Here is a 26,263-nt window from a genome sequence, read left to right on the forward strand (position 1 = left end):
ACCAGTAAAACAGTATTATGCTTCCCTTCCCTCCTCTATGTGTAGGGAAAAGAAGAGAGAGAAAGAGAAAAACTGATTTAGAGATTAGAAGTTGTAAAGATAAAGGATGCAGATATAAGAGTTACAGAAAAAGAAGTAGTGTTTCTGATGAGTTTTAACCTGTCAGTTGTTCCAGTGTTCTTCCTTTATGAGTGTGGTGTTGGACTTGTGATGGACTAGACCAAATATCCTGGATCTGATATAATACATATTGACGTTTTGGTGGGAGAAGTAAGAAATATCTGGAACATGGAATGCTGCTGAGGAGGGAGAATCAGGGAATTGCTGGTGGAGAAATATAATGCTTGATGATCAGGATGAAGAAAATAACTTCACATTTTTTTCATGGTCACAGATTATTATCACACTATATTTCTCAAATGATTTGATTTTCTAATTTATTTATTCTACAAAATATCAATTCTAGACAGATTTCTCCCCATAAAAAGTAAAAGCAATATTCACGGAATGTATATGTTCAAATCTGATGAGAGGGGAAAGTGATTAGTTAGTAAAAGACCTTGTTCATTTTTAATCCCAAATATGTGAACCTTGGAGATACATTTTTCTTTAAGTGAGCTGTGTTTTTTCCTTAATCCAGTTGACATACCGGGATACCTTGGTATATATTCCATATTTTCCTTTCACTGCACACTCTTCACCCCAGCTAATAATTCCAGTTAAGAAACTGATGCCTTCCACTTCAGTAACATGGGGTCCCCCACTATCTCCTTGGCATGAATCTTTACCTCCCCCATGGAAGCCAGCACAGAACATGTTATTATAGATGGTGAACTTTGTGGAGCGAAGGCATGTGGCTCGGTCAACAAGGGGAACTTTAAGGTACTGAAGAATTGAAGCTGATCTCCCTCTGTTGAAGACTTTTCCCCAGCCACTCACATAGCCAGACCCAAATTTGAGGAAGATGTTTGTGTATTCCCTGTCAGCGATGCAAATAGGTGTTACATAGCTGTTTAACATTAAAGGTTCATCCAATTCCAGAAGGGCAATGTCATGGCTGTACTTATTAATAGTTTCGTTGTAGTTGTGGTGAGGAATAACCCGAATCACATTTCGCCTTTGCTCTGTAGGCTCCTCCTTTTCGGTGTTATGCTCACCTATTGAAAACAGATTTCTTTTTCAGTCACTATCTTTCTCATAGAGACACACATTTTCCAAGTGTCCACCTAGCATCACTTACTTAACTGGCATTTCACCCATTCAAAACAAATTTTTCTTCAGTAACAAATAGCCTTTCACATAAAGAAACAGATTTTCAAAGTGTTCACTTGGCATCACTGAATTAACTGGCAGCCAAGTGTCAAAGATCTCAATCTTATATTGGTATGATTTAGATAAAATGTAATGAGGGCCAGGGCATACTTTTTAGATCGAAAAGTGATTCAAGACCCATCATAGACATGGTTCTGTTCACCCTTGCTATTACAAGTCTTACATTGTTCACATGTGATAATGAATCTACTTCTCATTAATTTTATTCTAGACTTCCCCAATTTCTAGTATTTTGATTCCTTTTTGCTCACAAATAATACATTCATTTGGTCATTCATTCAAATGTTAGAGGGCCCACTACAGGTTGTGCCAGGCACTAGAGATATAAAGATCAGTGTTATGACACAGCTTTTGGGAAGGCTTAGTCTGGTAGGGAAATGGAGACATCAATAAATAATTGTTCCCCACTGAAGTGAGTGCTAATAAAAGTACACCAAAGAACTCTGGAAAGGTTGGAGGTTGAAGCAAGTTGGGTTTTGAAAACATGGCCTCTCTACCACTAGCCCAAGTTATTTAACAATTATCCTATTAGACCTTCATAAAATATGATATACTAGTCTTATAGAAGATGTTGTAGAGTACTATCCTTATTTACTTACCTGCAATAATGGTAATTTCAACACCAGGTTTGATACAGTGGGCTGCAGTTACGACCCATTTTTCATTAACAATGGAACCTCCACAGAATCCTTCAATTTTATTATGCAGAAGGACCTGTGGAAACAAAATTATGAATCTTATTAGATAATATATTTTATTCAAAACTAAGTAAATATGTGTGCTGTTTACAGGAGTCGGCAAAAGTTGGCTTGTAGGTGCTGGCAGACCTGGAGTGTTTCTGGAAAGTGTTAGTATTGCAGATGAATTAGTATTTCTGGAGCATAAATTAAAAAAGCAATTTCTGTAACTGTCTTAAAGAGAACATTCAGTGAGAGCCAGGGGGAACTCTAACCAATATGAGGGAACAGCTTCTTTTGGGGATCTAGGGCCCTTGGATTCCATTTCCAGGTGCGTCAGATTATCTGATTGCAATAATTATACATTGAGACATACACTGACTTGACTCCTTGAGATCAGTAGTTATTACTGAGTATCCTGACCCTGCATGAGGAAATATTTTTTGCTGCAGGCTATTAGAAGAAAAAAACCCCCATTGATTTTTAAAGGAGATTTTTTTCAAGCCCTTTTTAAACAGGAATATTATGAAATGAGACCTATGGCCTCCATAACAGCTATGTTTATGGCCATCCAGGCAATGAGGAACAGAAAGACTCATGCACTCTTTCCATTGTACATAACCATATTTGACTGTCCCTGGTTGGTTATGCCAGCTGCCTTTGTCCTAAAAGTTCTATTTTTTTTGGTGGTGGTGGTGGGGCACAGTGGATAAAGATATTTGGGCACTGCTTTGAGCCTGGGCATTATTTTTTTATATATATATATTTTTTTATTGCTTAAAGTATTACAAAGGGTATTACATATGTATCCATTTTATCCCCCCGCCCTAGACAGTCCCCTAGCCTCCCCTATCACCCAGTGTCTTATGTCCATTGGTTATGCTTATATGCATGCATACAAGTCCTTTAGTTGATCTCTTACCCCCCTACCTCCTGCCCCCCAACCCTACCCGGCCTTCCCGCTGCGGCTCGACAATCTGTTTGAGGCAGCTCTGCCTCTGTATCTATTATTGTTCAAAAGTTTATGATGGTCTCTATTGTCCACGAATGAGTGAGATCATGTGGTATTTTTCCTTTATTGACTGAGCCTGGGCATTATTAGATAAGAGGCTACCCCAGTCTTACATCTGCACATTCATTGCATAATCAGAGTGGACAATGAATATTTTCACCACCTCAATGACTAGATCAACTTGGAGAATTTCACTTCCAATGTAAGCAAGAGCCTGATCAACCACTTTAGGAAGAAAGCCGAGAAGGTGAACACTAGAGGGCACACTTAACATTTGGTAAAACCTTTCTGGGCACTGACTAGCTCAGTGGTTCTCAACCTTCCTAGTGCCGTGACCCTTTAATACAGTTCCTCATGATGTGGTGACCCCCAATTTCATTGTTACAAATTGAACATAATTAAAGCATTGTGATTAATCACAAAACAATATGTAATTATATATGTGTTTTCCGATGGTCTTAGGAGACCCCTGTGAAAGGGTCTTTCGACCCCCAAAGGGGTCACACCCCACAGGTTGAGAACCGCTGGACTAGCTCTTGTGAATAGATGCCCTTTTACTAAATAAAATACACATAGCCCCATGTGTCAGCCCATTCATAAACTAGGGGAAGGAAATGGTTAGTTCCTTTCAGTATGAGTCTGAGAAGGTCCTTGGGACATATTCTAGTGAAGATTTTTTTTGTCCTGAATTCAATTTACTGAACATCTGCTAAATCCTTGACACTGAAGCACCATCCTCCTACCTGGAGACCTATGGAGCTGACTCATTGCAAGCTTCTGATCCCCCTTTCCATACTCTAGCTTTCCCTCTCATTCTAGCTATTGCTTTTCATTTCGAAAAGTTGTAAAAATATAGGAGAACTCACATAATATAACAAACCCCAGTGTACCGACCACCTAGACCCGTGGTCGGCAAACTGTGGCTCGCAAGCCACATGCGGCCCCTTGGCCCCTTGAGTGTGGTTCTTCCTAAGCCTTAGGAGTACCCAAACTAAGTTAATAGCAATGTACCTACCTATATAGTTTAAGTTTAAAAAATTTGGCTCTCAAAAGAAATTTCAGTCATTGTACTGTTGATATTTGGCTCTGTTGACTAATGAGTTTGCCGACCACTGACCTAGACTTAACAGTCTTCTTAAGTATTTTAGAACATTTATTGATGGCTTACTATGGACTAATCATTGTGCTAAGTGTTTTATGTACATTTAATACAACACATTGAAGGTGATATTAATATTTCCATTTATAATGAGCTAACTGAGGTTTATGCATGTTAATTGCCCTAAGGTTAGTGGTGAAGCTAAGATGCAAACCCTAGTCTGCCTGGCTTCAGAATCTATGCTTCTAAGTATCCAGTATTTCTCCAAGTGTGGTTGGTGGACCAGTTGCAGTAGAATCATCTAGGATGCTTGTAAAATGCAGATTTGGAGGCCCACCCAGGCTTAATAAGAATATTTAGGGGATGGGACGAGAGAAAAATGAAGATCTCTGGAATATCCTTATGCATAATTAAATTTGAAAAATTCTGTTTCAGAATTCCCAATGGTTGGTGAACTGTTTTAAAACTGCTCACTCTGATATGAATAACCTGTGAACATAGACAATAGTATGGGGAAGACTTGGGGTGGGGTGGGGGTTGGGTGGAGGGCACAAAAAGGGAGAAAATAGGAGAAATTTATAATATTGTCAACAATAAGAAAAGTGCTCACTCTGGACAGATATAGCTACATAATTTGTGGGGCTCAGTGTAAAATGAAAATGTGGGACCCCCCTCCCCGTTCAAAAGTCAGGGAAAATGGTATTGAAGACATTAAAATACAAAATTTTTCCTTTTCTTTGGTGGTTTATGGCAACCTATCAGGGTGTTTTAAATGTACTATTTAATGTCATACTACCTTAGGCATGAGGGGTATATACTGGGAGGGCAGATACTCACAGGTGCCCAGGGGCTGAATCCTGAAATTTAGCATGCAAGCACACATGCTCCATACCCTCCTCCCACCAGACTGATGCTCTGTGACCCAGCACTGGTAAGAGTAAGTAAATCTTTCCTTCCCACTGGCCCACTGCAGCAACCAACCACAAAGGGGGAATTCCCAAGGGGTTGCAACTTATATGCCAGAATATGCTCAGTACCTGGAATAGAGGTGGGCAAGAGGCTCACTCCCACCATTAACCTTCCAAACGTTCTGTGACATTTTTGCTCCCTAGATGCCATGTGACCATGCCCCCTCCCAAGATGGCATAGGGTATGTGCACCCATACTTAACCTTTCCTGTGACTGTGCAGGAGGAGGACGACAGTGGTAGCTACTGGGGATGAGGAGATGTGCTATGGGTTGGGGGTGGCAGTAGTCATTGGGCAAGTGTGAGAAAGGAGAGTCAGGGTTGGCCAAGGCACCAGGGGACAGGGAAGTGGGAAGTCAATAATCCATCCCCTTGTGGTACTGAGAAGTGAGACCAATGATTCAAGTATCGAAGTCCCTAGCCCAGTGATGGCAAACCTTTTGAGCTCGGTGTGTCAGCATTTTGAAAAACCCTAACTTAACTCTGGTGCCGTGTCACATATAGAAATTTTTTGATATTTGCAACCATAGTAAAACAAAGACTTATATTTTTGATATTTATTTTATATATTTAAATGCCATTTAACAAAGAAAAATCAACCAAAAAAATGAGTTCGCATGTCACCTCTGACACACGTGTCATAGGTTTGCCATCACTGCTAGCCCATGTATGCCCCATTGTCTCATTGGACTTGAATTATAAAACACAAATGCAAAGCACTGAACTCCAAATGTAGGACCCCTCTGAATGCAGGGCGCTGTGCAAGGTGCACTGGTCACAAGTTCGCGAAACTGGCTCTGACCCCAAGTGATTTTCATCATCAAACAAATTTGGGCAATATTGTCCTATATTGGTCCTAATGGTTACAACTGAATATCTGTTCAAGTAACTGGGGTTAAGAATCAATTTTTGTATTAGAGATGAATTAGACATTTCTCAGCTTAATGGGCTAGTAAGGCCAGACTGAATGATATCCACAGCCCCTGGATACAGAGGCTGTGATGTAGCCAGTCTGATTCCAGCTAAAGACTTGCTGCCAGAGCTTCTATTGCTTTCTGGTGGGTGATCAAGAAATATGGTTGTGTCCTTTTATGCCTAAAGAGCCTAAATTTTAGCAAACATCTTAGTCAAGAAAAAGTCCTAAAATATATTCACATTTAAAGATATTACAAAAGACTTGGTTGTGGAATGTTTGCTTGACTACCTCAAGATCACAGCTATCTAAATATTAGCTATTTGGGGATGAGCTGTCTGCTTGACCAATGACAAGTTCTTGTAAGACATACCTTTGGAGAATGATGGGGAAAATGGGAAAGCGTATGTTCTGAGCAAGACAACTGAGTTCTGACCTGTCAAACATTTTCATGTTTGTCATGACCTAAGAGGAGCTTGTTTTCTTTCTTACACACACACACACACACACACACACACACACACACACACACACAGAGATACACACCAAATACATCCACATGAATCTACAAAATACACATTTACACATCTGTTCTGATGCTCTTTATTGACAATGCCAACCCAGAGTAACAGCTGTTGCCTTGTTCACTTCCTAACCTTTTAACTTGAACCTAGCATTTCCTTGTGATTTTAGTAAACCTTTATTCTTCCTAAATAGCCACCTCCAGCTTTACAAAAATATTTTCTATGTTTGCATACTCATTCTCTCTCATATAAAAAGCAAAATCATTTCTGCATGATGTATAGCTTGTTATGCCCACAGGTGTGATTCATCCAGCCCTAAGCTCTACTTCATTTTTCTGGGCACAGAGGCAATGCTCACTTTTGGTTTTTAATAACTGGTTAACTAGACTAGTTATTGAAATAGATTTCATCCGAAAACATGCTCAAAGTCACTAATCACTGGAGAGATGCGAATCAAAACAACAATGAGGTATCATCTCACACCTGTCAGAATGGCTATTATCAACAAATCAACAAACGACAAGTGCTGGTCAGGATGTGGAGAAAAAGGAACCCTCGTGCACTGCTAGTGGGAATGCAGAATCATGCAGCTACTGTGGAAAACAGTATGGACTTTCTTCTAAAAGTTAAAATGGAGCTCCCATTTGACCCAGTAATCCCACTTCTAGGAATATATCCCAAGAAACCAGAAACACCAATCAGAAAGGATATATGCACCCCTATGTTCATAGCAGCACAATTTACAATAGCTAAGATTTGGCAGCCTAAGTGCCCATCAGCAGATAAGGGGATTAAAAAACTTTGGTACAGCTACACAATGGAATACTATGTTGCTATAAAAAAGAAGGAACTTTTACCATTTGCGACAGCATGGATGGAACTGGAGAGCATTATGCTAAGTGAAATAAGCCAGTCGGAGAAAGATAAATATCACATGATCTCACTCATATATGGGATATAATGAACAACATAAACTGATGAACAAAAATAGATCCAGAGACAAGATAACACTGAACAGACTGTCCAACCTCAGAGAGAAGGCAGGGGAGCGGGGGGATGAGATCAACCAAAGGATTTGTAAGCATGCATATTAGCATAACCAGTGGATACAGACACTGGAGCAGTGGATGCTTTTCCTGGGGAGTGGGAGTGGCTGGGGGAGGTCAATCAGGGAAAAAGGAGACATATGCAATACTTTAAACAATAAAAAATAAAATAAAAATTTAAAAAAAGAAATGGATTTCATCAAACTGTCCCAGAGAATAATAGTCTAAGTGTTCTGTGCAAACTAGTTTTGTGGGGCTGATGAAATTACAATTGTCATCTTTTTATTTCTCCTAATTGGAACTTTATCATTTGAGCTAGGACAAATAGAAGGTTACCTTTTCCAGGTGAAGATATTTCTATAGTCTTAGGATCTTGATATAACATCTTCCTCCTAATCCCTCCATCCCCCCACCAAAGAAAAAAAGTCATGTTTCATACATATGGTAACTATGTGTGCTATCTGCCATGGATGTATGTCCTAATAGAATGGAATGAATTGGGTTTGTGTAGGTAGCTGTTCAGGTCAAAAGTTTGGGCATCTATAAGGCTAGCTTCAGGCCAAAGCTGAGGAAAGTTCAGACTGGGCAAAATGCTAAAATATTTTAAGATTATTTTAGGCCAAGAATAGAATAAAGAATAGACAGGCATATTTTTCTGTTAAATAGTTTATCTGCAATTGCATATGATACAACCTAATATAAAGGATAGGGAAAGCTTGAGGACCTGGCTTCCATTTTATTCGGTCCATGATAAAACAGAAAATAGAAGACCAGGTACTTGGCATACAGGGAAGGACAGATCCTAAGCCAAAGCAGAAGAGGTGGGAGAAGCGCTTGGGATAAGTTTGCGCATGCTCAGAATTGTCTGCAGACAGCCTCAAGGGCATGGAACCAAAACCAAATTAAAGCTTTGGAAAGCCTCAACACTGCCTAGCTTCTCAAATCTCTCACTTTTAAGCTGTTGATGAAGGCGGTCTTGTAATATAAGCATTGCAATTTCCCTTTTTCTCTAATGTTGAAAAGTTTTCATTGCTTGCCTATGCAGCTGTGTGAAATTCTGAGTCTTGTTTTAGTTCCCACTCCTCTAAGGAAGCTAAGGATATACTGACTTGAGGAAACAGCAGTTCTGTTCCTATATAGTGCACTTAAACCTTTAGCGTCCTCTCTTCCCACTTGAGGTGTTCCTGCAGAATCCCTGCTTCATTTCCCCAGGCTCTCATGTGGCTCTGAGCCCACCAAGGTGCATCTGGAGGGAAAATGAAGGAAATTGGCCTTGAATCTCCCTCCACCTCTCTCTCAGGCCTTCTGTCATGGTGATGTGGGTTCTAGGTCAGGCAAGCCAGCCTGTACCTTTGAGGCTGGGGGGCGGGGCGGGGCCTTGCAGGCCGGAACCACAGGGGGTTTTGGAAGTGTCTGGCAACCACAGTTGCTGAGGAGGCCTTGCCTCCAGCTTCCCAGGTGAAAGCCCTAAAATAAGTTAAGGACAGGCCACATGGAAAGTGCACATTGCTCTTTAGGGTCTCAAAGCTATCCTCTACCCTACTCTAATCTCCCCCTAGGGGAAACAATACCCTCGACATACTCTTCATAGGGTTATCCAGCAGCTGCTGTCCCCAGTGACAGAACAGCTCTTCAAGTAAACAATTAGACATTTTTTTCAAACAGCATTTCCTCCCAAAACTGCCCAGCCCACAAAATCATTCTTGTGGTTGTAAAGGGCATTCATAACCGGGGCCAGAACCTGCCTACCTGCCTGTAACTTTCACTCATAAATCCACAAACAAAAAGTCATCTTCTCCTTCCCCACTGTGGCACTTTAGCACTTGCAAGCAGCTCACTTAAACCTTTTCTCTAACAGACTAAAACCTTTCCAATTCATTCAAACTGTTCATTACTCCAGATGAAGGTCAACTCTCAGTTCTTTTTGGGATTTCTTTACCTAAGTGGTTGCTTTATCTCCCACCCCTTTTTATGAAGCATCAGCATTTGAACCACTCTTTTCTAGGTGGCATTGCTAAACAGTATTTTCTATTTCATTGCCATAGAATATTTTGACCTTTGAAACCCCAGCTGTTGCTTACTTTCTCTTGATGCCTTGGGCTGCAGCAAGTGTGTTGCAGTTTTGTTTGCAATCAAATCAAGTAGTTCCACCCTGCAGATTAACTGTGATGAGGTGGAGCCGGCTCTCCCACAAATGAGAGATTCTGGTTTGTTTCGTTTCTATTTCTTCTTAGTCTAAAGTGACTTTTATATACTCAAATGTATCTGATATTTTTGGGAGGTGATGTCAGAGGAATGGCGGTGTAAATGTGGGTCTGTCCTCTCCCTCTAACATTTCAACAAAATAAACACCTATAATTCAACAAAGAAGTCCCTGCTCAACACGGATGCATGCCGGAGAGACCTGCATACTGGAACAAGTAAGGTAGGCTCCTTGGAATAAGCGGGGAGATGAGAAGGGAGGGAAGCCGAACACGGCTAAAGTAACCTTTCATGAGAAACTACATGGAGGTGGGTGTGGACAGTCCTCTGGTAAGGATGGAAACAATGCAGAAATATGACTGGGTCATTCTGAAGTAGCCAAGAAAGTAGATCAGCTCTTCACTTTTGGGGAAAAACTAAAACCTAGTACTTTGTAGTTCCCCAGTCCGTAATCTTAATTCATGTGTGTAAAATAGGGAGTGAACATGTGTGTGCACATGTGAATACATGTGGATAAGTGATTTTGAACATTCCAAATTATCTTAGCTCGGCTTGATTGGAAATAGGTAACAGGTACACTAACTACAAGGGTGCATTGAGGAGGACATGACAGATTTGAAATGATGTGCATCACTTATATCTTCTTCCTCACAGTGCAACTATAACTGTCATCTAATAGTTTCTTTTGCTTAAAAGAAAAAAAATAGCTTGCTAGAGTAAAATTTCTATTAGGAAAGACTTGGCGTTGTTCAAACATTGGCAAGCATCTGGCTTAAAAGGGATGCATAGGGAACAGAGATTATATGACTAAACTGAGACAACAAAACCCCATATTTTTAGCTCTCATTTAAATATATTTGCCATTTTATTTCTGGGATGACAAGGGAACAATGCTAAGCCTGCAATGCATGCATTCTGGGATTTTTAAAAAAATCCTGGTGTGGTTTTTTTGGGGTTTTTTTTTTGAGTGGGAAGTTATCTTCTTAGCTAATGAAACACTGGGTGACTGGGTCCTCCACTCTAAGCACTGCTTTATGTCTCACAAGCCCAAGGAAGATAAAACTTATAAAGTATAATTTTTGTTCTAAGCAACTTACCCATGGAAGTTGGATATAGAGTGAATGAAAACATAAGAACACAAATAATAAAATTAGAATTAGACACATAGGTGTTAAATAGAATAAAGCATAATTAGAGTGGCTGACCCGAGAGGGATTGTTCAAGGAGAGGTTGATAAGAAGGTCAAAGGTTATTCTTATCAAGAGTCATGAACGAAAGTAAAGATGTGAGTGAGTGAAGGAAGCAGCACTGGTAGGATGCTTAAGTAGGGGATAGGGGGTTTTAAAGGAACATATGGTGTATTTTATTGTGTATAAGATCAAGTCCAACAAATATTGTTAAAAGCAAAGGTAAAAGAAAGTAAAATATAAAGTTTTGGTTGTGATGGTTTATCACCCTTTAGTACCATTCTCTGGAATGTCTGTGCCAAATCCCTCACCTTCCAGGGCTAAGTTCAATATCTTATAAGCATTATATTGGGTAAATGCAGGTAATCGAAAGAATTCTAGATAGTTACATAGCTAGCCTCAAAAAATTCCAGTAGTTTTAAACTTGGGGACATTTACCTGATCCTAGCTTAAATTGCTACCTGTTTGATTATTGAAATGTCTTTAAAACTACTGGTCTCTGATGACAAATGTTCAAACCTTAGTAGAGAGGTTTAGTGAAGCATCCTTGAGATTACTATAAAATCACATGATTGTGGCCACTAGGGAGTTTTATGTTAGACTCAACTGTTATAAGTGCTGTCCAATAGAACTTTCTGCAATGAAGGAAATGTTCTGTTTCTGCGCTTTCTAATATGGTAGTCATATGTGTCTATTGTGCACTTGAAATATGGCAGGTGTCACTGAGGAAATTAATTTTAAATTTGATTTAATGGTAGTTAAATTTAAACAGCCACATGTGGCTAGTAGTTACCTTATTGGACAGCACAACTTTATATAAGGACCAGCCTAGATCCTGATCTCTGGGGCCTACTACTTCTCTCTGATAGAATCCCTTAGGCTTTAGCTATAGCCAGTAACAACCGAGGTTTTGTTACAAATTTAGCTCTTGATTGTCACCCCAAAAATTTGCACAGGTGATTCTCATGTGTGTTGTCTGCAGTTCACACCTGGAGGAATGTGCGATTAGGTACCATGATTCCACTGTTTGTAGTTTTGAACCTTAGCTTCTGCAACAAGATTGTTTCATTTGGACCATTAGATTTCAAATTATAGTGTGCATTAGAATTACCTGAAGGACTTGTAGCACACAAATTTCTGGGCCCCACCCCCAGAGACTCTGATCTGGTAGGACTAAGGTGTAGCATGAAAATTTGCATTCCTAACAAGTTCCCAGGAGATTCTGATGCTACCACATTTTGAGAATCACAGGCTTGGATCCAGTCCCTATCTCATACCCTGGTTCCAATAGCCCAGTTCTTGTTTTCATTCTTCCTACTTGAGTCCTTTTTACAATCCCTTAGAAATAATACAGTTTTTCTGGACCTAGAGATTTTCTGATGCTTACCAGTATTTTTCAGGGGCTGAAGCTAAAGTAGTACCCTGAACCCCCATACCTGTAACCTCACTTCTAGCCCTCACTATGGCTTGTCTGGAATCCTGCTATGCTAATTCCTTGATGCCAAACTCTCCTTGACCTTGTATAGTAACTGTCCCTGGACTTCTCTTTCACAAGCTCCCCACCTATGGGGGTTTCCTCATGTTGCTGAGTACTGAAACACTTCCCACACCTAATGTCCTAGTCTCAGCCTCCCACCTGGCCTGTCTGCCCCCCCACCCCCTCTAGTTTTGATACACCATCAATATAGAGTACCTGCCAAGGAAATTGACCTGGTTTGGCATTTTCTCCACCAACAACTCGAGTGAAGTCATTAAATGGTTGAGTGCTTTGAGTGACGTTGTCCAAAATTGTTTCATCTTCAGTAGAATTTTCAGAGTCCATATTGGAAAAAATAGTCTCAGCACGAGTAAACTTCAGAGAATTGAGTGAGACAGAAACTCTCCCACATGGAAATGGCACTAGAAAAATGAAAAAAAAAAAAGAATTTGAGTATTTCTCATTGGCAAGCAGAACATATATTACAAAGATTAAAAATGAGGCCCATCCTTGTCAATTCTGAAAAGCAGATCCATCAATAATTTTAAAAAATCAAATCAATTAATATCATCTCAAACTAAAAGGTTAATTAAATTATTTTCATGGTAAGTTTTCAAACCCTTCATGAAAAGAAGATTTGGTTCAAGAATGCATCATCTCTACAGAAATAGGATAAGAGTTCCAGAATCAAATTTTGTAAGACTTTTATAAAGTCTAATGACTTTCTGTTTAGTTTTTTTTCTACTAAAAAGTTTTATTCCCAAGTACTGTCCCTAAATGCAAATCTGATGATTGGTGCCTTATAACTTTAACTTTAGAATTAAGTAAATGTTACTCCTGCTGCTTATTGTTAACAGGATTTCTTTTGTAGACTAGAATGCCTTCTAGATTCCAAAGTGGATTTTAGGTATTTCTTGGGGGAGGGGCGGTCATTGTGATTTAATTACATGATTATCAAGTATTACCCAAATTACTCATATGATTATCACAGCCATGTCCACCTTGGGAACTGGCCACCTTTTTACATTGGGTTGGTTTATTTCCTAAAGAAATGAAATTGTCACCCGGCTGGCGTGGCTCAGTGGTTGAGTGTCAACCTATGAACCAGGAGGTCATGGTTCGATTCCCAGTGGGGGCACATGCCTGGGTTGAGGGCTTGATCCCCAGTGTGGGGCATGCAGGAAGTAGCCGTTGAATTATTCTTTCTCATCATTGGTGTTTCGCTCTCTCTCTCCCTTTCCCTTAGTCTCAAATCAATAAAAATGTATATTTAAAAAGTAAAAGAAATTGTCTACTGATTCATTGGAAGCAACCAGAATGGAAATTTGTAGTCAAGCAAAGTCACCTCACATTTTATTTTCATTTCTCACTTCCCCTCCAGCCACATTCCTTATAACAGACATTTCTATAGCAACCAGCTGTGGCAAAGTATCATGAAGACAGCATGTGGTTGGGAAAACAGGAAATTTGTTCAAAATACTTATGTATAAATATAAATCATCAATGGTTAGAGGAAAAGGGACCATTACTATTGAAAAACAGAAAAGCTTATTTTAGGTTTGGCCTACTTATTCTGCTAAAGCTAAGGCTATATTCAGATGTAACACAATATTAGGAGGTGGCTCTCCATTCTTTTTTTTCTCTTATAACATTGAAGGGTTGTAAGGATTTAGCTAATATGCCATCAGTCTACACTGGAATAATACATATTTCCAAGTAGGCTGGCTTTGAGACAGTGTATATGAAGAACCAGATATGACAGACAGACAAGCAGGCCCTTGAAGCATTAAATACTCTTTATTTTAGTTACAGCATGAATACTCTTGTCCTCTGGTCCTTTAATTTCCTCTGCTGAGTGCATTACTGAGATAGGTATCTAACCCAGTTACAGAGAAATGGTGCATGATTTAATGCACCAATTTAATAAGATATCAGGCTTTGGAAATGCAAAATAAATTGTATATGCTTCAAAAAGGGCCCTCATTTATCAAATATAATTGATCCTGCAAAGCCTACTTTAAAAAAACAATCAAAGTTTCTACTGCTTTCATTTTTCAGAGAAGAGCCATATGAGTGTGGAGTGGTGATGTTTTGAATACACCAACCAGCTGTCAACACAGCAGCATAGTTAACATGACTGGGAAACACTGCCTTATCCACTGCTGAATAGAGGGATGTGCTGAGCAGCCTGGCATGGCTTAAAACGGATGGTTGTTGGAACTATTCTCATGCCAACGGTATAAACTCAGCCTGAGACCCAAGGATAGGAAATAACTTTTTCAGAGGAAACCAGCCACACCTTGGCAGAATCATGCTTAAAATTCAGCCATCCTTGTTCTAAAAACCTATCAGTCCATCATTTATGTATCTTTCATGGCATGGGATTACTACATTAATTTGCCTGGTTGAATTACAAATATATGTACAAAAATCAATTGCTTCATGATATAAAAGTAAAAATAAATTGGATACATGGAAAATAATTCAGACTAAAGACATTTAGAATTTCTATTTAAAATGATGCAATTTGAAAAATTATTTTTTCCAATTCATGGGATTCCTCTTTTCTATGATTTCATAATGAAGTTAAAACAAGTAGGGATTATAATTATGTTGGCTAGTTAAAATGCTAATGGTTCAAATGTAGATTTGGAGAATATATCTGCCAAGCTTTGAAAAAAAACTTAGATTTTGACCTGCTGGTTCACAAGACTTTTGGTCTTCTGCAAGTCGGTATCCTGTAGTACAGGAACAAAGCACCTTATTATCTGTGCCCTTTTTACAAAACTGCTTGCACATGCCATTCTTAATGCTGCATGTTGCATCTGAAAGAAAGCAAACCAACAGTAATAGCATTATTTAACATGCATTTCTAAAATGTACATGAAAACTACTGACATGTGTAGGTCAAATATAAGCTGGGGCCATTCATGGAGAAAAACCTAGGAACCTTAAGCTAGAGTAGAAAGATAAAATTCTTAATAAGGCATAAAATGGTGGCAGCAATATATTTGATTTGACGTAAAACTGAAGGATTGAATATCCTATTTTCACTAAATCATGGACTACAATTTAAATGTTTATTAAATATAACACATATTCAGACAAGTACCCAGAACTTTAGTCTAAATTTTTCACAAAGTGGGTACACTTGTTTAAACACTAAACAGATTAATACATAGGACATAATCAACACCCTCTAAACCAGTGGTTCTCAACCTGTGGGTCGCGACCCCTTTGGGGGTCAAATGACCCTTTCACAGGGGTTGCCTAAGATCATCGGAAAACACATATATAATTACATATTGTTTTTGTTATTAATCACTATGCTTTAATTATGTTCAATTTGTAACAATGAAATTGGGGGTCACCACAACATGAGGAACTGTATTAAAGGGTCGCGGCATTAGGAAGGTTGAGAACCACTGCAGTCTAAACTCTCCTATCGCCTCCTTTTAGTCATTATTATACTCTTCCTCCTTTCCAAAATTACCATTATCCTAACTTCTAAAAATAAATGAGTTTTGCCTGTTCATAAACTTTATATAAATAGACACTCACAATGTGCACGCTTCTGTGTCTTTCATTTAACATTTTGACTATGAGATTCATCCCTGTTGTTTTGTATAGCAGTACTTCATCTACATGTTGTGTAGTTTCCCACTGTATAAATATTACTACCTTTATTCATCCACTTTACTGTTGATGAATATTTAGTTGAGTTTCCAGTTTTGGGCTCTTGTTTTTATATGATACAGTTATGAACATTCTTGTATATGTTTTTTGGTAACATATGCATACATATTTCCTGGAAGTATACTTATGAGTGAAATTATGTTCAGGTTTAGTAGATACTGCCAAGTAGTTTTCTAAATAATTGTACACAATTTTTTATTTAAAAATATTAATGTTGATATTGCAGCCTTCCCCCGCCCCCATTTGCCCACCTCCACCTACTCCCTTCTCTCCCTCCCTTGGCCTTCACCACACTATTGTCCATGTCCATGAGATACACATATATGTTCTTTGGCTAATATTTTCAACTTATTTATCCAGTCACCCCCACCCCCTACCTCTGGCACCTGCCACTATGTTCCATGTATCCATGCTCTGGTTCCATTTTATTTTGTTCATTAGATTATACATATTAGTGAGATCATATAAGTATTTGTCTTTCTCTGACTGGTTTATTTTGCTTAGCATCATACTCTCCAGGTCTATCCATGCTATCACAAAGGGTAAGAGTTCCATCTCATTTAAGGCAGAGTAGTATTCCATTGTGTAAATGTACCATGTTTTTTTTTGTTTGTTTTTTTGGTTATTTTTTAATCTGTTCATCTGCTGATGTGCACTTGGGCCATTTCTAGATCTTGACTATTGCAAATAATGCTGCTATGAGCATAGGAGTGCATATATTGTTTCTGATTGGTGTTTTAGGATTCTTAGGATGTATTCCCAGAAGTGGGATTGCTGGTTTAAAAGGAAGTTCCATTTTTAATTTTTTGAGGAAAATCCATACGGCTTTCCATAGTGGCTACACCAGTCTGCATTCCTACCAACAGTGCACTAGGGTTTTCTTTTCTCCACATCCTTGCCAGCACCTGTTTTTTGTTGATTTATCGATAGTAGCCATTCTGATAGGTGTGAGGTGATACCACATTGTCATTTTAATTCATGTCTCTCTGATGATTAGTGACTCTGAGCACTTTTTCATGTCTCTTGGCCATCTATATGTCCCCTTTGGAGAAGTGTCTATTCAGGTCCTTTGCCCATTTTTAAATGGGATTGTTTGTTTTCCTCGTGTTGAGTTGTATAAGTTCTTTATATATTTTGGAAATTAACCCCTTATTGGATATGTCATTAGCAAATATGTTCTCCCATATAGTGGGTTCCCTTTTCATTTCATTGATGGTTTCTTTTGCTGTGCAGAAGCTGTTTAGTTTGATGTAGCAGTTCCATTTGTATATCTTTTCCTGAGTTTCCCTTGCCCTCAGAGACATATTGGCTAAAATATTGATGTGAGAGATGTCTGGGATTTTGATTCTTATGTTTTCTTCTAACATTTTTATGCTTTCTAATTGTATGCATTTAAATTCCCACCAGCAGTGTATGAGAGTTCCAGTTACTGGATGCATGTGATACAGATTTCTCCTCCTACTTTGTGACTTGCCTTTTCACCTACATAGTGTATTTTACTGAGTAGAAGTTTATAATTTTAATATAACCCAATTTATCAAAGGAAACTTAATCTAGCTGAGGTTCGTATGTATCAACACAAGAAAAAAAATAGGATCCTTTAAGGTAGCTAAATGTCAAAGACATTATGTGTTGACAATGATATGCATTTTAGTGGTTCACATTTTCTTTACTCTCCTACACAATACCCCTTATTAATATATTAGAGGCCCGGTGCATGAAATTCATGCGGGGGGGGGGTCCCCTCGGCCCTGCCTGCACCCTCTCGCAATCCAGGACCACTGGCTCCTAACCACTCACCTGCCTGCCGGCCTGATCACCCTAACTGCTCTCCCCTGCTGGCCCAATTGCCCTAACTGCTCCCCCACTGCCAGCCTGATCGCCCTAACTGCCCTCCCCTGCTGGCCTGATCCCTAGCTGCTCTCCCCTGCCAGCCTGATCTACCTAACTGCTTTCCCCTACTGGCCTGATCGCCCCTGACCACCTCTGCCTTGGCCCCGCCACCATGGATTTGTCCGGAAGGTCATCTGGAAGATGTCCAGTCTAATTAGCATATTACCCTTTTATTAGTATAGAAAATATCTTTGTCTCTTATAATGCTTTTTTTTAGGGTTCTATATTTTGTCTGATATAAAGATTGCTTCGTTTGTTTGTTTTTGTTAGGATTACCTGAAAAATCTTATTACATCCCTTTATTTTAGCCTCCTGGTGTAATTTTATTGTAGGTATCTTTCTTGTCAACAACATACAATTTGATTTTAACTCCAGACTGAAAATTGTAATTAACACCATTTCATATTAATTATGGTTCCTGATATATTTGACTTATTTCTGCCATCTTATTTCATATTTTTTAATTACCATGTTTTCCCTTTGTTTCTGCTATGTCATCTCAGTAACAGAAGTAGTATGGTTCAGGCTTGCTAGCTGAGATGGCTGAGTTAAGTGAAACAGGCTCTGTCCTTGGGGCTATTTTGGTCTATAGAGTAGCACACGAACACCATGAGTAGAAGACACCTTCTGCCTTACCTACATACTCATAATCAGTATAAATATTTCAACTTTCTATTGAAATATTTACTTGTCCGTGCAGTTAGGACATGGAAAGGTTGAAAATGAGTGACTGTATTAGACACCCCCTATGCACTACGTAAGTTCCTCTCAGCTTCACCTGTGTCTTCTCCCAGCATGTTGGTGATCAATTCTGCATAGACTTCCACTGACCTCATGTTGAATGGCCTTGGCTCATATCTGCACTGCATGCCTCTCATCTCCTACCTTGGCACTTCCCCGTTGATGCTGAGCCAAGGGATGCCACATGACCTTTCTGGGTTACTCAGCACTTATAACCTAGAGATGTATTTACCTCATATGCTGAACTTTTGATCAATGGGAAACAGATGCTTATGGACAATTTTTTTCACTTATTTCACCCTCCTAGATGGACTATCCTGAAGCCAGTTCATATGGCTTCTTGGAAAACAGTCTCAGGAGATCAAGCAATCAGTTGTAGATGAAGAGCAGACTCATCTTATTATTGGTTCTCCTTTCCTCATTGCCTCACTCCCTCGTCCCTTGCTCTTGCTCCCTGGGATTGCACACCCTAATAAGCTTGTGTCACAGACTCCATTTTTTTTCGGGGGGGGGGGCGAATCTAGGCTAACAGAGTGACTATATGGTTATGGAGTATATTATGGAGTTTTGAGTGATGTGTCTAAATTTTTGAATTATATTTTACATAGGCTAAGATAACAATTAACTCATGTTCCTTACTGACACTTCAGGAAATAAAAGGAGGCCAATCAATAATCAACTGTTGCCAGGTAGACAAAGAAAACAGCCTGAGCTTTAACCTTTTCTACCAATAATCCATTAAGTGCATGGTCCAGAGACATGTCACTTGATCCTTTTTATTTATTTTTTAAAGACCTTTCTCTTCACTCATAGTGAATACATGGGACTAGCTATCATTTTTGTTGCTACAAACAGTACTGAAGTGTTCAGCCAAATCAAATACCACTTGTATAAAGTGTTCAGTCAATATGAGATTGTGATAAGTTAATAGAGGTAGGTGGTAGGTCCAGCCTGGTTTGGTGCAGGGCATGCATCACAGGAATGAGTAAAGTCAGTGTGGGTTTCCCAATACTGATTCTGTGCCCTTGACTAAGCAACTAAACCTGTCCATGATTTGCCACATTTGTCCTTGCTCTTTGTGACCCAGTATGTTGTTGCTGCTCTCTAGCTTGGTTTGTACATTCAGTGGGAAATATTGCTGCCCAATCAGAAGTCTTTTACCCTCAGATAAAGGACTCAAAATTCTGGGAAGAGTTTAATAGCACAAGTATATCCAGTGGAAAGGTCCATAGTCCAGGATCTAAGGGACAGTTACTATAGGGCATATTCATCAATCATTTATTGAGCACTTAGATGTCAGACACTGTGCTGGATATAGGTCTCATTGGTTCTGAGACTGGTCTCAGTGCCTAAAACATGTGTTATTCTCCATCCATGTTGGTACAAACTCTTCTTTCTGTTACCCTCATGTCTACCACAAATGTTACCATTCTGTTTTATTTTGTTCTGCCTTTTACCCTGATATATTCACTGATGTGAAAAACAAAGCTTGGACAAAATATGTTCTGTTTAACTAGTTTATCACAGAACATGCTATTGTTCAGCTAAAACTAAAGGTATTTTCTTCACTCCAAAGGAATTCATAGCAAATCAGTCCGTAGTGTTTGTGATGTGTTAGCAAAATTAAAAAAAAAAAGTGTTTATGTGCTTGTGTCTTTCTTTCTTTCTTTCTTTCTTTCTTTCTTTCTTTCTTTCTTTCTTTCTTTCTTTCTTTCTTTCTTTCTTTCTTCCTTCCTTCCTTCCTTCCTTCCTTCCTTCCTTCCTTCCTTCCTTCCTTCCTTTTCCTTCCTTCCTTCTTTCCTTCCTTTCTTTTTTTTTTTATTATTAGTTAAGGTATTACAAATGTGTCTTGTCTTGTCTTTTCTCTTTCTTTCTTTCTTTCTTTCTTTCTTTCTTTCTTTCTTTCTTTCTTTCTTTCTTTCTTTCTTTCTTTCTTTCTTTCTTTCTTCTTTCTTTCTTTTTTTCTTTCTTTCTTTCTTTCTTTCTTCCCATCTTATATTACTATAGGAAAATGCCTCTTGTATTCTTAGAAGGAACTGGAATGACCAAGTTTTTACAGACCTTGATCTATCTGTAAAGGACTCAGATGTGATGTGTAGCTGGGGACATACAGTGATATTTATTCTAGCCAAAGGGACAACATAGCCAATCAATTGTTATTCTTCTAACTAGAAAGTATGTCCTGAATATTTGTACATCTCTTCCCTGTAGAAGAGCCTCATAGACAAGAGAAAAGTAAAACAACAAGGTCTCAACAATGGAAATCTCTTTTCTCTTTACAAGCCAAGATGAGGCAAGAAACTTGGGGCCCAGGTATCCCATAAACTGTGCTATCTAGGAGCTTTTGAGATTAGTCTAGATCAGTGGTTCTCAACCTTCTGGCCCTTTAAATACAGTTCCTCATGTTGTGACCCAACCATAAAATTATTTTCGTTGCTACTTCATAACTGTAATGTTGCTACTGTTATGAATTGTAATGTAAATATCTGATATGCAGGATGGTCTTAGGCGACCCCTGTGAAAGGGTCGTTTGACTGCCAAAGGGGTCGTGACCCATAGGTTGAGAACCGCTGGTCTAGATGATTCTTTAGTTCAGTTTGAAGTAATGCCTTAAATGGGAGTTTGTATGTGTTGTTTTTTTTCTTGTCCTCTAGTGTCCAAGATAAAAAGATTTTTGAGAGAATTCCCACTTTGTTTCTGAACTAACTGAGCTGGAAGGATTTTTCTAAATCCCGATAAATAAAATGGGCTGGGAGATATCAATATAACCCACAGGCCAGATTTGGTGGTGGAAGCAATTCAACCAATCCAAAATATGGGGAACCTGAGAGGACTGAAATAGGTCCAGTTGTAGACTTAGTTCTTTTGTTATGTGGTCCATAGCCTCACACATATAGCAAAACCTTTTATGGAATTTTTGTGCTCATATTTACATTCTCAGGGCTATTCTATTCCTTTACAGCGTCTTTATTTTTAAACTAAAGACATTTAGGGATACTATTTTCAATTATACTTTACTACAATGTATTCTTCATTCTTAACTGAATCTAATTGAGTTATTCATTCCCTTACCGCCAATAGTTATAGTATTTAAGCTGAAAATGAGTACTTCAAAGATTTATGTAGATTTCCATAATAGCAGGATCAAATTTACCTAGGTAAATGTGAATTTGAAATTATAACCTTTCAAATGAAAGTGGCACCTCAGAGATGTTGAACCAATTAACACAACCACAGGAAAGGTAACCCAGGTTTGTCCCCTTACTAGGAGACCTGAGGGAATGGGAATCCAGGCCATGTGTACCGGCTCATACACCTGCATTCACTCTTTTCTGTCTTAAAATGTTTTGTCCCTGCCACCTTTTCCTTTTATTATCTTCTATTCCTTTTTATCTTTTTTACTTCAAAGGAAGATGATCAATGGATTTCTCTTTAATACTGGAAGGATTTCTGAACATTATAGGTGACTTTTTCCCCTTTCTCAGTAGGACACAGGCAGCAACTTGCGTTTCATTTTGTTGTATGCCTTTCTCATCTATCTGTCAGGTGGATTGCTATAACACCTTAATAGAATCCTGCTAATTTTCTACTCTTTAGTTAGATAACCCGTGATGTTAAATTCTCTCCCTAGGATCACATCTCTATTCTTCTGGAGTTTCAGAGTAGAAAGAAAATCTGTCATTAGCACTGTGTGCTTTACACAATCACAATACCTTGCATCCAGAGGAAATAAACAAGTAGTTAAAGGACTTCAGGGATTTATAACTGTAATTTCCAAAATCTCAGAAAAAATATTCTAGGCTATGAGAGGAAAAGATAAATACTGAACCTAAATTTATTATGTAACTCTTTCAGTGTTATCAATGTATGAGCTTAGATTTTTAATATATATAGTAGTTGGTATGTGTGAAAAAGTGGCTATTATATGAGAGAACTGACTTTGCCATACCTCAAATCTGTAGTTGTTTGACTTAAACTGCCTATGTTGATAACAATTCAGTCATGAGTTCAGTTGATGGGTTTAGTTTTCTTTGCACTTTGTGGACATTAGTTGGAAGCATGGGTTTAGGTCAGACAAACTGAAGTTCATGGCTTGACCATTTACTTGCCTCTGTGATTTTAAGCTAGAGTGTTCTGATCGTCATGGAATGGTGATACTAGTAATGATACTGACTGCATATGGTTGTATTGAGGATTAATAAGTGAGTGGAACATCATTAATTATTACCCACCAAATATTATTACTCTTAATGTAGTTTCTTGACCTCATCCTGGAAACTATGACTATAGATAAAATGAATGTTTATAAGCCTTAAAAGTATGTTTTATACAATGGAATATTATTCAGCCTTTAAAAAAAGGAAATACTTTCATATGCAACAACATGGATAAAACTGGAGGACATTGTGCTAAATGAAATAAGTAAGTCACAGGACAAATACTGCATGATTATATAAGATGGTTTAAAAAGTCAAAAACATGGAAGCCAAGAATGGGGAAGGAAAAAATGGGGAGTTGCTCTTCAGTGGGTATAGTTTCTGTTATACAAGAAGAATAAGTTTTTAACATCTGTACAACATCTTGCCTGTAGTTAATAATACTGTGTTATACACTTCAGAATTTGTTAAAAGTGTAGATTTTTTTAAAATATATATATTTTATTGATTTTTTACAGAGAGAAAGGGAGAGGAATAGAGAGTTAGAAACATCGATGAGAGAGAAACATTGATCAGCTGCCTCCTGCACACCTCCCACTGGGGATGTGCCCACAACCAAGGTACATGCCCTTGACTGGAATCGAACCAGGGACCCTTCAGTCCGCAGGCCGACGCTCTATCCACTGAGCCAAACCGGTCAGGGCTAAAAGTGTAGATCTTATGTTGTATTCTTTACCACAATAAAAATGTATATGTTTTTAAGGGAAAATTATGCTACATAAATATTGAATTTTCCAGTTTCAAAGTGAATTTTGAACCATGAGTAATCCAAAACTAGTTACTTACCTAGTTCACAGTTTTTTCCTTCAAATCCAATTTGACACCAACATTCGTAGGAATTAATGTCATCCTTGCATAGGCCGCCATTTAAACATGGATTAGACTCACATTGATCTCCATCTTTGAGATAGGTTAAGACATTGAATTAGCAGATAAATTGTTTAGAATGCCTGGTCCTCCCTGCACAAACTCATGGTGAGGGGAGCCTGATTTTAGGGTCAGAGAAGAACTGTTGACCTGGAAGCCAGCTGCTTACAGGGTATCCCTGGCTTCCTGCATTTCTAAAACAACCTAGACATAGGTTCTTAGGCTAACACTGTCCTAAGAAATTACCTTGAAGAAGGCATGTGCATAGTTCATGTAATTGGAAAAGGAAAGGGAGAAGAATGTTTAAGTATAAAAATGTACTTTTTCAGCATATGGTGAGAAGAATTTTTAGTCCTTTCTTATAGAATGGTGGTAGAGTTAATTCCAAATTAAATCACATCACTTCAACAATTATTATCTACTAGAGTCCTGGTGCACGAAATTCATGCATTGGGGGGGGGGGTTTCCCCTCAGCCCAGCCTGCACCCTCTCCAATCTGGGACCCCTTGGGGGATGTATGACTGCCGGTTTAGGCTCGATCCCTGGGATTGGGGCTAAACCTGCTGTCGGACATCCCTCTCACAATCCTGGACTGCTGGCTCCTAACCGCTCGCCTGCCTGCCTGCCTGATCACTACTAACTGCCCCCCCCCCTGCCAGCCTCACAACCCCTCACTGCCCCCCCTGCCGGCCTGGTCGCCCCTAACTGCCTCTGTCTTCTGGCCTGATCGCCCCCAACTGCCAACCCTGCTGGCCTGGTTGCCCAATGCAGCCTGCTGTTCAGTTATTTTGTCACTCCTCACTAACCCCCCTGCCAGCCTGCTCACCCCACACATCCTGCTGCTCAGTAGTTTGGTTGCCCCTCAGCCCCCTGCTGGCCTGGTCACCCCATGCAGCCTTTTTGGTTGTCCATTCGGTTGCGATGGTCACTTAGGCTTTTATATAGATAGATGTGTCATACAAAGCCTGCTTTATTACAGGTCTTGCAGTGTGAGCTGAGTCAGATAACATATGGTACATCTACTCCAGGAACTGGTGGCCTAGCCATGGAGCAAATGCATCTTTTTCCTTGTGATATCTATCTATCTATCTATCTATCTATCTATCTATCTATCTATCTATCATCTATCATCTATCTATATATCTCTATATAAACCCTAATATGCAAATAGACCGAACGGCAGAACAACTGAACAACCAGTTGTTATGACGTGCACTGACCACTAGGGGCCACGCGCGGAACATGGTGTGCATCCATTGCGGCAGGATGGTGGAGCAGGTGAGCGGGGGTGCCAGACCAAGGCAGGGTGCCAGTTGTTGTCATCGGGGTGAGCCTCTGGTGGTTACTGAAAATTCTTTGCTCCCGTGCTGTGGTCCCACCTGGCACTTGAACCTGCTGCCAGTACTGACCCTGATCACATCCACCACTCACACTTGCAGCCAGCACCTGGCACTGGTCCCAATCTCTTGGTGCCGTCAGTGGGTGCAAGCAGTGGCTGCTGGCCCCAGTCACCCTTGTGGGCTTCTCCACCTCCCCCTGCTCCTGAGGGGTGATCAGGGCAGCAGCTGCTGCATGTACCCACTGCCAATGCTGGCCCTGCTTACACCTGCTGCTGGTACCAGCCCCAATCACTCCGCCTCATTAGCGGGTGTGAGCAGGGCCAGTGCTGTCAGCATGTGGGAGTGGCAGCAGCGGGAGCAGAGGTCCGACAGACAGGGGACTGGGGGCCATGGCAGGAGGGGTCAGGCAGGGGCATAGAGGACAAGCCGAGACCTGCCTCTGTGACCACTGCAGCCTCATGGCCCACAGTTCCTTTCAAAGTGCATGAATTCATGCACTGGGCCCCTAATATATTCATGCACTGAGGGATGTGGGGGTCCCTCAGCCCAACCTGTACCCTCTCCAATCTGGGAGCCCTCAGGGGAGCCCTCTCCATTCCGGGAGCAAAGAATTTTCAGTAACCACCAGAGGCTCACCCCGATGACAGCAACTGGTACCCCGCTTTGGTCTGTCGCCCTTGCTCACCTGCTCCACCATCCCGCCGCAGTGGATGCACACCATGTTCCACGCGCACCCCCTGGTGGTCAGTGCACATCATAACAACTGGTTGTTCAGTTGTTCTGCTGTTCGGTCTATTTGCATATTAGGGTTTATATATAGATTATAGATAGATAGATAGATAGATAGATAGATAGATAGATAGATAGATGATATATAGATATCACAAGGAAAAAGATGCATTTGCTCCATGGCTAGGCCACCAGTTCCTCGAGTAGATGTACCATATGTTATCTGACTCAGCTCACACTGCAAGACCTATAATAAAGCAGGCTTTGTATGACACATCTATTTCTCCATTTCTGGCTGTCTTTGCAATCATATGAGCGAATTGTCTGAGACCTCAACTCAGTTT

The 26,263-nt window shown here is 39.7% G+C and overlaps 1 protein-coding gene across 1 annotated transcript in view; it reads right to left on the reverse strand.

The window, feature by feature from the left end:
• Nucleotides 1–409: 409 nt before the first annotated feature.
• Nucleotides 410–26,263, reverse strand: part of F9 (coagulation factor IX) — a 37,865-nt gene continuing 12,011 nt past the window's right edge. The window contains exons 4-8 of the mRNA XM_059680285.1: nt 23,770–23,883; nt 15,133–15,261; nt 12,653–12,858; nt 1,932–2,046; nt 410–1,157 (exon numbers count right to left, since the gene is read on the reverse strand). Coding sequence (XP_059536268.1) covers nt 610–1,157; nt 1,932–2,046; nt 12,653–12,858; nt 15,133–15,261; nt 23,770–23,883 — 1,112 coding nt within the window. The 3' untranslated portion in view covers nt 410–609. The remainder of the gene's footprint in view (nt 1,158–1,931; nt 2,047–12,652; nt 12,859–15,132; nt 15,262–23,769; nt 23,884–26,263) is intronic.

Source organism: Myotis daubentonii, chromosome X, assembly GCF_963259705.1.
Source record: "Myotis daubentonii chromosome X, mMyoDau2.1, whole genome shotgun sequence".
NCBI lineage: Eukaryota > Metazoa > Chordata > Mammalia > Chiroptera > Vespertilionidae > Myotis > Myotis daubentonii.